Source organism: Prionailurus bengalensis, chromosome E4 (genome assembly GCF_016509475.1).
Source record: "Prionailurus bengalensis isolate Pbe53 chromosome E4, Fcat_Pben_1.1_paternal_pri, whole genome shotgun sequence".
In the NCBI taxonomy this organism is placed as follows: Eukaryota; Metazoa; Chordata; class Mammalia; order Carnivora; family Felidae; genus Prionailurus; species Prionailurus bengalensis.
Window position 1 is genome coordinate 43,524,400 of NC_057360.1, and position 13,174 is coordinate 43,537,573.

The 13,174-nt window shown below is 44.5% G+C and overlaps 1 protein-coding gene across 3 annotated transcripts in view; it reads left to right on the plus strand.

Annotated features, from left to right (window-relative positions):
- The window catches only part of MFSD4A (major facilitator superfamily domain containing 4A), a 30,732-nt gene extending 26,893 nt beyond the window's left edge, over nucleotides 1-3,839 (plus strand). The window contains exons 9-10 of one of the 3 annotated variants that reach the window (XM_043569268.1): nucleotides 345-465; nucleotides 1,625-3,839. In XM_043569268.1, coding sequence (XP_043425203.1) covers nucleotides 345-465; nucleotides 1,625-1,680 — 177 coding nt within the window. In that variant the 3' untranslated portion in view covers nucleotides 1,681-3,839. The remainder of the gene's footprint in view (nucleotides 1-344; nucleotides 466-1,624) is intronic. The other 2 variants (XM_043569266.1, XM_043569267.1) reach the window with 2 other exon arrangements.
- Nucleotides 3,840-13,174: the final 9,335 nt, after the last annotated feature.

Below are 13,174 nucleotides of genomic sequence, written 5' to 3' on the forward strand. Positions count from 1 at the left end.
GAGAGACACAGGTCTATACACATCCTCTGCAGAGTTCTGGTTCGGCCCTGTGGGTATAGACACGGTCTGACCGGAGTTTTAAGGAAGATGGAGAGATTTTCAGAAGCTTCCAGATACAGAGCGAAAAGGGACCGCAGGGGTCACGAGCAGGATTTCTGCCTCCTCCAGACACATAACCTTGAAACGAGGCCAAGACGTCCCTCCTACTCACCACCCTGCCCGTCGGTGTGACGGGCCTCAACCTGACTGCGGAGCCCGCCGGGGGTCGGGGAAAGCTGCTTCCTCCAGTGCGCCTTCCTGTGAGGCTCTGACGGCCTGCGTCTCTGTGTTTTCCCCTCTGGCAGATTTTCCAGGCGCAGGGCAGCTATAGCTTCCTGGTCTGTGGCGTGATCTTTGGTTGCTTGGCTTTTACCTTCTATGTCTTGCTCCTGTTTTTCCACAGGATGCACTCTGGACTCTCGTCAGGTAAGGAAAGAATCTGTTGCTACACAAGAGGAGGAAAACAAAGTGAGGCGAGGCTGTGGGAGATGCTGTAGATCGTAGCACGCCACAAATACTGTTCTGTTCCAAGTAAAATGCGAGGAAGTGTTTATTTTTCTACAGCTTCCTTTTCCCCTCTTCCTGCTTTGCCATGCGATTGTCCGCACTGGACTCTTAGGGCAGGAGGGAATGGGATAGGCTGACTCATGGTTTCTCCATCAGGAGAGGGGCACGGATCGTGAACTTGGCTTCCTGCATTCCACCATGCCGTGGGACCACGGGCCAGGATTCCCTTTCCAGCCCGTGTGGGGCCCTGAAAGGCGGCCTCTGCCTCCTTGGCTGGACCACGGCCCAGAGGCCTAATTGGCCATCTCTTTGCAGTTTGGGATTTTGACTCTAGTCCCAATTTCTTTTTCAAAAAGAGGTCCTCCAGGCCAAGTGGCAAAGAAAAGCTCCTTTGGGGCAGAGACACCTCCTAAGAATAGTCTCATTCCTGGAGACCCAAGGCAGGGGGTGTCCCGAGGCTATTTTCATGTCCCTGAGCCTCCCAGCCTTTCTGCCCAGAGATCTCAGAGTCCCAGGCACTGTATCAGCTGTGCACGTAGCCAGTTCTTAAGAGAAGGGGCCCGAGCGGAGCCCTCATCCTCTCCATGAAAGCAACATGATCACCAAACAATTGAAGGAATGGGTGTCTGCAATCCAATCTCTCAGACGACCACTCAGTTTAAAGCCCAGGAGAGCAATCCCGCCACCGCCCCCCGCCCCCCACCCCGGTCAGCACTAACTGTAGCCCCGCTTCCAAGGTGGCCGGTACCAGTTGGTGTCTAGCCTAGCACTCAGCATGGAGCCTTCATTTAGGCCACACATTCGAGAACTATGTGGTGAATATCCAATGAGTAACACCCAATGAGTTCCCTATTGGTGGGAGACCAAAAGAAACCTATATTCCCTGAGCCCCAGACGCGAGTCTCAACGAACTCCCTCCACCGACAGTTTGCCAGAACCAGTAAGTCTGACTTTCTGCTTGTTCTCCCTATGGAGCCATAGGATGGGAAAAGCAAAAGCCCGGGGAAGCTCTCGGAATGAATAATTGCCGCGGCTCATCAGAGCTGCTGACGCATGCTACCTGTTTTTTCTGTTGTAGTTCCTACCCAGGACAAAGCACTGGGAATGGAAAGCCCAGAGTGCTACCAGAGGTAAAACTGGGGGAAGGGGGCAGGCGAAGACGGCCGGCCTCTCGAGCACCAGCACAGACCAAAGTGTTCAAGAAATTGGGGGTCGCCCTGGAGGCGATCTCTCCACGCCTTGGCTCGGATCTTTTCCACAAATACTTGGTTAGGTAGAAGAAATTGAACGGACTGGGAAAATCATTAGCAGTTTACTGGATGGATATTCAAGTTACCTTCCTCTCCCCCGGTTCGGACCTTTGGTAAGAGGTGTCCAGGATACCCCGATGGGAAGGAAGAAGACAGCCATATGCTTCACTCCATTGGCCACCGACCACCTCCTGCATGGACCATCCCCTGGGTTTGAATATCACTTTTCGTTGAAGTTTGAAAGAACAGGTTGAAAATGTAAAGTTCGATGATCACTGCTTGCTGTAGATATATTTGAAATCAGTCCAAACAAACCCCCAGTTAGTTCCCGGCATGCTCAAATGATTTATGTGCTTTTTACTTTTTGGTAAGCCACGGTCCCTCAAATTCCCGTTGCTGATATCCGTAGTTCGTTTAAAATCTAAAACATCGAAAGGAAAAGTCGAATCTTGCCATCTTTGGGACACTAATTCAGTGGTATGCTGGGCTGGCTCGTACTAGCTGATAAAAGCCGGTCGTTAACATTTCCTTTTGAGAGCTAGTTGTTAAAACTCGGCCAGTATTAAACATGAGATTTTATAGAAAGTTAACAATTCCGTTAAAGACAAGGGAAAGAACCACTCAAAACTCATCACTTCCTTGAAGGTATCTAAGCGTATTGTACCTGTACAGGGGAAATAGGATACGGAGGTGTGGCTCTGTCCATCTCTTCCCAGATGCGCTTTCAGTGGTAACGTGTCTGGTGGCTCGAGATCAGCCACGTGGGAGGATTCACCCCATAGAAACTGGCAGAGGCTACACATCCTCCCCTTTCTCTTCCCCCCGGAGAGCCAGTTGTTAAACATCTACCCGCAAGTACCCCACTGCTAACGATCAGTGCAAACGGGCTCAGAAGCCGTCTGGGAGAATGGGATGAAGGTTCCGGTTTTCTTTTACTTGACCGCGCTTACGCGAAGTGTAGGCACAGCACTGAGGAATTCTCAAAAATACCTGATTTAAACTTTACATCTTTTGTCAAGGAAAACAGCTCTTTGTACCACGTCAGGTGGGTTTCCTTAACAAAAAGCTGGGACTGCCGAGCGATGCGGGGGGGAGCAGCACACCGAAAGCAGTGTGGAGGAGGGGCCTCTCCCGACCGAGCAGATCCCCTAGTAACCGAGAGGGCACAGAGCCTGCCACTTGGAAAGGGTGAGACCACGGAGGCGTCTGTAAGTAGTAAAATGGCCGTGACGGTGACCGTCCGTGCGCTTACCTGAAGCTTCTCTGCGTTATGTACGAATGTGCATGCGTGGCTATAAAAAGGGGATCGAGGTTCTCTGTAGCCTGAGCCGCAGACCCCACACTGAGCAGCGTACCCCAGATCGGTGGCCTTGTCCAGTCAGCCGGCTGCGTCTGCCAGCATATCCTGTGTGGTGACGGGGCCCTGGCCGGAGAGCGGGCGCTGGCCTCGCTCTCTAGCTGTGCGGCCCTGGGCGGGTCCCTCACTGATGGTCTTCCAGCCTTGCTTGTTCTTGTTAAATCGAAGTGACATTTCTAAAAGAACTTACCCTACCTCAAAGGAATCCTGAAAGAATGAAGTGGCTTTGTTTCAAGCAATTATTGTATGCCTGACCTAGAAACTGCTTCATAAATGCTAGCAATTTTTAAAACCTCTTCATAAGCAGATTCGAAATTGTTCGTATGTTTGGTACACAATTATTGTTAAGTCAAACAGATCTCAATTTTTTCGAAGGCTGATGGTCTAAGGGTGTAGTTTTAACTATGCCTGTAAATACTTAAAAATAGCTGATGGCTGCCGGACTGCAATGTGCAATCTAACTGGAGTGACTGACCTGGACAAAAAGAAAGTAGCTGTATTTTTCTCGTGGTTTTTCAAAACAAACAAACAAACAAACAAACAAAACCCGCATCCTTTTTATACAGATTTACAAAGAAGGATCAATGGCTTTATCTAAGATGATCATGATTAATTTGAGAATATAGAAAACAAGATTGAAGCAAATCTAAGTGTACCTTTCCTGAAATAAAATATTTTAAATTTAACAAGTGTGTTATCCGTTATGGACGATCGAGCCTTTTATATGCAGCTCAGAAACAAATGACCAAATATTTTCCAAAGAGAGGTCTCTCTCAAAGTGTAGGTTCACACGGCTGATATTTTAGAAGAAACAAAACTGTTCGACTGAGAATCACTATTTCCCTCGTTCGTATAATCAGAATAAGGGAAGGCAGAGGTTTTGAAACCCCACTTCAAAATCAGTTCCAGAGCAAGTGGGGCTTTTTACCTGATCTCCTTTGAAGAGTGTGACATTTCAGAGTGCAACGGGATTACCCTGTTCCCAGATGTCCGTCTGCTGCTTGGAGGCAGGAATCTAATCCATCTGTACGCCAGATTCACTAAAGGAAGACAGACTGACCGAGCGGTCTTTTAGAGGATTGATTCATTTATTCGTTTTTAAAAGATTTAGGGGGTGCCCGGCTGGCTCAGTCGGGAAGCACATGTGACTCTTAATCTCCGAGTTGTAAGTTTGAGCCCCATGCTGGGTGCAGAGATTAAGAATAAAATCTTTAGCAAAAAAAAAAAAAAAAAAAAAAAGATTTATTGAGCCACCTGTTATGTCCAAGGCACCGATTAGGTGCAGAGAATCGGCAGAGAATGAGATAGAAGCATCTGCCTCAGATTACACTGCAGTTGAAGACAGAAAGACAGGAAAGGACCACGCCGCAAGATGAAGGATACTTGAGTGCCACAGAGGAACATAAAGCAGGGGAGTGGGCAGAGGGATTGGCAACAGATGCTCCTGGAAGCCTTCGTAAGGAGGTGCCGTCTGTGCTGGCACCAGATGATGGGCGGGAGCAGTGACTCCAAGTCCCAGGGAAGGCTCGTAGGAGGCAGGGGAAGGGGTGAGTGCACAGGCATCGGCCAGCATTCGTGTGCCGTCCCTGAGAGGCAGCAAGCTGGCCAGTGAGGCTTAAATGCAGTGAGCAAGGTGGTGACAGGAGCAGGAAGCAGGCGGGAGTGGCAGCGAGGGGCCAGATCCTACTTGCCATGGCGGGAGCACGGATTCTGTTGTTTTTATGTGAAATCGTTGGGAGCTGCGAGCAGGCAGGGCACGTGGTCTCATTTACACTTCTAAAAGTAATACTCTGCTTGTTGTGAGGAGGAGAAACTGGGGGGCAGGAATGAAACCGGGACACTGGCGAGGGCACCACTGCCTAAACTACGCAAGAGACGTTGGTGGCTTGGACAATGTTGGTAGCATCCGAAGTAGTGAACGCGATTGGATTCAAGCTCTATTTCGAAAGTTGAATGGATAGAATTTGCTGCTGGAGTGGGTATGTATGGGTGTGAGAAAAACAGGAACCTAGGATGACCCCAAGGCATTGACTTGAGTTACTGGCTAGATGACGAGGCCAGTGAACACTGGAGGATGAAGGAGGTGCTCCACAATTGTCTTGCACATGTTCATTTCATGATGGTATCTCGGATGTGAAGAAGGCTAGTAAGTATAAATGCACAGAGCTTCAACGTCAAGCCCAAAGATATAAATTTCATGGTCACATACCTATAGAGCTTAAAGCTGTGGGACTGAAGACGACCACCTAGAGAGAGAACATATGACTAGAAGGTTGAGCCCTGGGGTTCTTCAACAGTGGTTTAAAAAATATATATATGGTCCAGCAGAGCAAATGAGAGAAGCCACGGAAGGAGGAGGAAGTTCAGGAGAGACTGCGGTTTCCTGGAAGGCACCATGAAGAGTAAGTATCTCAAGGAGGAGGAAGTAACCAATGCTGCCATGAATTCTGATGAGGACTGAACATTGACCACTGGACTGGGCAACATGGAAGGTGGCCTTGACAAGAGTGGGGTTTCTGTCAATGATGCTTTGAAAAGCACATGGGAATCATTAACATCGACTGTGACGTTCCAACACCCTCCTCGACACCAACGCTTTCCATCTGGCAGAAATGATCTTTCCTGTTTGATTTTTCATCACACACTGTCCTCTTAAAGTTATCCCGAAGGAAGTCACCTTCATGAACTCCAGTTACAGGGCATATTCCTTTTTTTTTTTTTTTTTTTTTAAGTTTTATTTAATCTCTGCACCCAAAGTGGGGCTTGAACTCACAATCCCAAGATCAAGGGTCACGCTCCTCTGAGTCAGCCAGGCACCCACAGGGCATATTCCAGTAAGTGCAGTGCTTTATAGTGACAAACCAGTGTGAGAGCTTTTTTTTATTTATTTATTATTTTTTTTGTTTGTTTTTTTAATTTTTAATTTTTATTTTTGAGACAGGGAGAGACAGAGCATGAGCGGGGGTGGGGCAGAGAGAGAGGGAGACACAGAATCTGAAGCAGGCTCCGGGCTCTGAGCTGTCAGCACCGAGCCCGACGCGGGGCTTGAACTCACGGAGTGCGAGATCATGACCTGAGCCGAAGTCGGCCGCTTAACCGACTGAGCCACCCAGGTGCCCCTTTTTCATTTATTTTTAAGAGAGAGAGAGAGAGAGAGAGAGAGAGAATGAGAATGAGAATGAGAACGAGCAAGGGAGGGACAGAGAGAGAGGGAGACAGAGGATCCAAAATGGGCTCCATCCTGACAGCAGAGAGCCTGACGTGGGGTCAAACGCACAAACTGAGATCATGTCCTGAGCCAAAGGCAGATGCTTAACCGACTGAGCCACCCAGGTGTCCCAAAAGCTTACAACTGTTAATGATTACCTCCAACCTGGTAATGCAAGCTCTGGGAAATTACTCAATGTTAGGGCATTAGTTTGTCATCAGATGCATCTATAAAACACAGAAAGTGATTGCAAAATGGACATTATGCCTCTCAAGAGAATGTGTCAACAGCCAGAAAGGTTAGAAAATGGTGGATCGAACAGGCTTTTTTACTGAAGGATTTCTTAGAGATTTAATATTCTAATATGCATCTTGAATCTCTAAGAGGTGGTGACCCCACTTCCCAAACGTATTCGACCTCCCGGGACTACGGTTTTAGGTAATATTATTTTGACGACAGCGGTTTAGGATCCGGCTGTCGTCCTAAATGGTTACTACCGAAACACGCTGAACATGGTTTACCCACCATCTGAAGTGAAGCTTCATTGCTCCCCACGGAACTCTTCCTCCATCTCATTATCTCCCCCTGGAGACAAGAGACAGCCCTCTGTGACGTAATTTGTGCCATCTAGTAACCCCACTTTCCCCCATGTGTATTATATCAACTCAGCTCGGAAAGGGCCCAATTTCATTAACTTAAAGAACTCAAGTCTCCAGTGTCTTATGTCAAGAAACAATGCCTAGAGCAGAAACAAGCAAAATATGGTGCTCACAAGGGCTAGAATGAAAGAATCTAAGTTTCTTAAAGTTAAAAAAAACAAACAGAAGTGAAATTTTCACACGGGGAGTAGTTTTTCTAGCCCGTCAGTTCTCAATTCCTTTTTATGGCAACAATCATTTTACAATCTCCCGTTTCCAGCACCTATATCCCAACTCGGGCTTTAAATATTTTATTTTTTCTATTTTTATTTTTAAAAAATTGTTTAATGTTTATTTCTGAGACAGAGAGAGACAGAGCATGAGCAGCAGAGGGGCAGAGAGAGAGGGAGACACAGAATCAGAAGCAGGCTCCAGGCTCTGAGCTGTCAGCACAGAGCCCAATGTGGGGCTCGAACTCACAAACTGTGAGACCATGACCTGAGCTGAAGTCGGTCGCTCAACCGACTGAGCCACCCAGGCGCCCCAGGCTTTAAATATTTTAATGTAGCTACACATCAAATAGTTGATGGCCAGGTTTTAATAACCACTGGGAAACCGAACTTTTTTCTAACCCACATTTAGCACGGATGAAAACAGAATCCAGAGACTATCTCAATGGGTGTGACAGGAATAATCAATTCAGAGGATCATTTTGTTAAAAATATTTATTTAAAAAAATACAATTGTCGTCCGTATCTAGTTGCACATATATCTATTAACATATCTATGTAGTTTCAGACTTCAGTAAATTTGCTACGGTGCTTTCTTAAAGCTAGCTTGCCATTATACAAAGCAAATTCCTCTGTCAGTTCCTGCATAAAAATAGTTGTTTTTAACATATCATCTTTCTAAAAAGACACATATCACCATTACAGAATGTAACAAAACTTTTGCATAAAACTTGAAGTGAGAGAGAAAAAGCGATCACCTGATTGGTTATCAGAGCAACCCCTCGCTATGTCTGGAGATGCACTGAGTATCAACGGTCCTTTTCTCTTTTCAAAGCAGCATATCGTAAAGCCCTCAAAGTGCTAGCGCATCCTCTTCCTCACCTACCTACGCTCTGTGTGAAGGTTCTTTGCCACAAGAATTAGAATCCGAGACTCTGGCTCCCATCACTCTAATCAACCTTAAAACAACACCCTTTTGTTTCCCAACAGGCTAAGTCCCACTGCTGAGCTAGAAGACAAGGCAGCTTCTCTCCAGCTGCCCCAACAACCAGTATAATTTCAATAAATGTTAGCAGTTACCATCATTTTTGTTGCTGTTGTAGGAAAAAGAAGAAAAAAGCAATGTTAATACTTTGAAGATCTCCCTAACGTAAATCATACTGAAATTATAACAAGTCACTAGTGCTGCTCTAACCGTCATTCATTCCTTTGGGTAGGTGTGCACCTGCATCACACAGAAACGGTCCATTTACACAGAAGCGGTGGAGATTAGGTATCGTGAGCGACAGATTTCAATAAACAAGGGGGAAACAAACAGTGACAGAACTGTCTTCTCAGCCAAGTGGATCTGGGTTGGAGGGAAACACCCCAACAAGTTCTGATGACCACACAGCCCGAATTAAGACATTGATGTAAAAAACAAAAAGAAAAAAAAAAAACCTCTCTCCGGTGTTAACGCCACAGCAGACATGTTTTTCCTCTGCATCATACACTGGGTGGATGAAAATCAAACGTTCACTATCTAATAACATTCCATTGTCAAGTGACGTCCACACCTGAAGATCCAGTTAGGACTCATAGAAAATTCTTAGTTTGTTCTTCAAAATGCAAAGTTACACACTTTTTTAAAAAACCAACTTGATTATCTGGCCAAAAAACGGGTATAACTGTAAAAAACTAGTTTCGGGTCAAAAATTGTATTCACCTCAAACCAAAGCTATCAGTGGCAAAATGACTGGACTGAGTTTCATATTGAATCTTCCCTACCCACAGAGGTCAGTGGATCTGCAAGAAGGCAAAAGTGCAGAAACCGACGGGACTGTGATTAGGAAAATCAAACGGCCAAACCGAATAAATAGGCCATGAGTGACCAAAACTTAATTGTGTTAATTTCTATCTTTACATATAAGCATATTAGTTAATTTCACTAACAGTGAACAGGGAAGTTGATAAGATATTGCTACTTCTTACATAAGCACTGACTGCAATGTAGGCGCTGGTAAAACTGCCCTCAAAAACAAAACCCATGAAGTGTCTTAGAAGGGACTGTGTCCCCTGCCTAACAGACAATGAGCAACAACGATAAAACAGAAAAGAAACATGTAATTGGATAGTTTACAAAGCTGAGTGTACTCCATCAATTGCAAATCATTTAAAAAGTCATACGTTTCCACAAAGCAGAGTATTAAAAGCTTGTAAATGATTTTAAAACATCCTAGCCAAAAGAGCATACCTTACAGAGCCCTGAAGAATGGCTCATCAGGTAATCCATTTACCTCTTCTCCAAAAGAGTCTTAATTCCAGAAAACATAAACGAGAAATAGACATTACTTCTCTGACCCTCCATATCCTTAAGATGAAATGAATCAAAATTACCATTGTGCTTCCAGTTATTAATAACAAAACAGTGCTAATAATGGTGCCCCAAAAGTGCCAAGTGATTTAATACCAGTATGAACTCTATCCTGGGCATATTTGGACGATTCCGTTGGCTACGGCTCTGGCCTAGCCGCAGGGCATGCCCACCCTGTCCTGATCCCAGGCCTGTCCTAGCGCGGCTCATAGTCCTTGGAGGGACAAGACTCAGAATGGGCCCTCAGGAGATGGGAAACAGAGCAAGCTGAGAAGAACATTCAGCCCGAGATACTCTAAGGTCTCTGCTAATGCTTATTATGTACAGTCTGAAAGGGTAGACTAGACTACAAAGCCACAACTCCTCCACTGTTTTATCAATTCACGGTCAAATCTGTATTTTAGAAATACTACTCTTAGTCTAAACCCCCTCTCTGAGAAACTCAGACCCCAACATAACAAGGATTTTACACAAAAGTGATAGTGTAGAAATGTTAGGAAAGGGCATCTGTATTTGAGCAGTGATACGTGCACAAGCGAGTGGGTTAACGTGGCTTTGTTCAGCGCATGTCACATGCAGCCTCCTATTTCTAAAAATGTTGGCAAGCAATTAGTCTTTAAGGCCTATGAGTCTAGGAATTTAAAAAAACTGAAATGTGCAAGGCATTAATTTTTTAAAAGTGGCAACTGCAAAGTGCAGCCAATTTTTTTTTTAAGTTTTCGTATAAAATAGCCTGGGAGCCATCCTAGAGGATGAAAAATATATGTTCCCTCTGAAAGACAGATTTGTTTACACACACACACACACACACACACACACACACACACACGGTACTCAGCCGATAAACCAGAATGAATTTGAAAAGAAATGCTCCAGTCCCCCAATTACATATTTCAAAATAAAATTTTAAACCTCATAAAACTTTCTGATATGTATTACACTAAAAAAACTAGAGGTCAAGGGCCTTACCATGTTTAATCGTATCCCTCATGAGTTTTCTTGGTAAAGGTTTCATTTAAAATGACGTTAACGACAGCTTGAATTTCTTGGTTTCTGCAGACGGCCTGAAAGCCAACATCTCCCCTCTCACACAAACCACTCTGGACTTCCATCTTTCACAAGCGCTCAGTGCGAATGGCGGCATCCTAGCAATTGCCATTTTCCAGCAGGCTGTCAATCTAGCACTTACTTTTTTTTTTTTCCCCAGAAAAGCCTGAAGAAACTGGCAGCTTCAAATGGAACATTTAAACCGCATCAACAACTCACCTTTCAGACTGTTCTGTTTACAGGTCAAAACATGACTTTTGTGCTAACAGGTTCTACCAAGTACGAGAAATGAAATCAAACCGCCTTTTTTTTCTTGCTTAATACACTACCACCCACAAGAATTCTAGACTCTGAGATTAAAACTTCAAACTTCAGTAAGCAGAATTCTGATGACCTAAGAGGAATAACAGGGCACCCTGCTTCAGGTAATGCTAGCAGCATTAAAAATAATAACATCTATTTGTTGACCCCAAAGCAAGAAGATAATTAATGAAATATTTTCCATAGGACCCATTCTCTGATCAGATTATCTGCTAAAGAAAGATAATTATGGTTGGCCTCCACTTTCCTACTATGGCTTAAACAATTAACTTCTCAGCTCCATTTTAGAAAGAACATGTTCTGTCATGCCCTCAGCTAACAGACTACATACATCATGAGTAGTCTTTTTAACTTTCCCATTGGTTTGGGAATTCATTTGGAGCTTTCTGCACAAAGACACCTGCACCCGTCTCCATCCTTGTCTACACACCTCAGCACAATTCTAGATTTCTGGCATGGGCAACTAAAATATATACGAGTAAGTGATAAATAGCACAGACCCATTAAGGAAAGTATTTCCTTCAAGAGATGCTGAAATGTTCCAACAAATTAAAAAAATCAAAGCTTACAGGGGCGCCTCGGTGGCTCAGTCGGTTAAGCGTCTGACTTTGGCTCAGGTCATGATCTCACGGTTCGTGGGTTCGAGTTCCACATCAGGCTCTGTGTTGACAGCTCAGAGCCTGGAGCCTGCTTCAGATTCTGTGTCTCCCTCTCTCTCTGCCCCTCCCCAGCTCACTCTCTATCTCTCTCAAAAAATAAATAAAAACATTTAAAAAAATTTTTTTAAAGCAAAGCCTGTGAATGCAGCAAGAAAGTGGGGGTGATTCTCTTACTTTAGCATAAAGCAACTTAACATAATTCCAAATCTGTTGGTAAAATACAGTATTAATAAGGCCAGAAGAAGTTTGTAAGCAGGCTGGTAACATAAAAGTAAATTAAAGAGTCCTATCTAGTATGAAGACACAAGAGCCAACAGGCTGTCAAAAATAATATGCACAAAGCTCTGGAAAACATTTGGTAATGGGGTTATTTACAAAAAAGAATTAATGTAAAATCTCAGGAAGCTGAAGACAACTTTTACTGAAAAATTCCAAATCAAACTTCTAGGGGTTTTACATGAAAATCAGATCAAATATGTAAAGGAGTTCTCCATATATCACAACAAAAGTATCCACGTTTTGGGGCGCCTGGGCGGCGCAGTCGGTTAAGCGTCCGACTTCAGCCAGGTCACGATCTCGCGGTCCGTGAGTTCGAGCCCCGCGTCAGGCTCTGGGATGACGGCTCAGAGCCTGGAGCCTGTTTCCGATTCTGTGTCTCCCTCTCTCTCTGCCCCTCCCCAGTTCATGCTCTGTCTCTCTCTGTCCCAAAAATAAATAAACGTTTAAAAAAAAAAAAAAGTATCCACGTTTTATTTTCAAGATGAAGCAGTGAAACAGTGTCCCGAGTCTGTGGTCTTTAAGGTAAAGCACGTGCTGCCAGAAGGTGCGTGAGACCATCTACTGGGGCGGGAAGAAAACAGTACAACTTGCAGTCAAGATTTACCGTTTAGACCATCCTTGTAATTCCTATTTTTGTGTACATCTCAGAACGTACATGTGCCTTTCCTACAGCGGCATACAACTCCACTTATACACGTATGATTTCGCAGTAGGAAATACGGTGTTTAAAACTTTTACTGATCAAGGTGTGCTCGAAAAGGCTGCAGACTGCTTTTCTGAAATGGCAATGAGTGCTTCTAGCGCTTAAATTCCCCCGAAACATACAAAACTGCCTTTAGAAATGCAGACTCCTATCACCTGTTCTGAGACCAGGATGAAACAAAGTTATGAGGCTACAACTCACACAACAGGTTTGAATGGGACTGGAGTGATGTTACCAATAGCCTGCAGTTACCGCCACAGAATCCCACACCTCTTTATTTATTTACTTTCCCCTCCACGTCTGAGTCGCACAGGATGGAGAAAACTAGAAATTGTGCCCGGTGATTGGATTCAACAGTCATGCCGGTTTTGATCTCTCATACAGTATGCAAATCATCGAAGAATTCTTCCAGTTTAAAAAAAAAAAAAAAAAAATCCAGGACCCTTTTTCATTCTATACACATATACACATGCATACATGTATGTGTATGTATACAGGTATATATATGTGTGTGTATATACACACACACATGGGCTCATGGGCTTAGTTTCCCCCATCAAAATCTGAAGAAAAAAAATCTCTG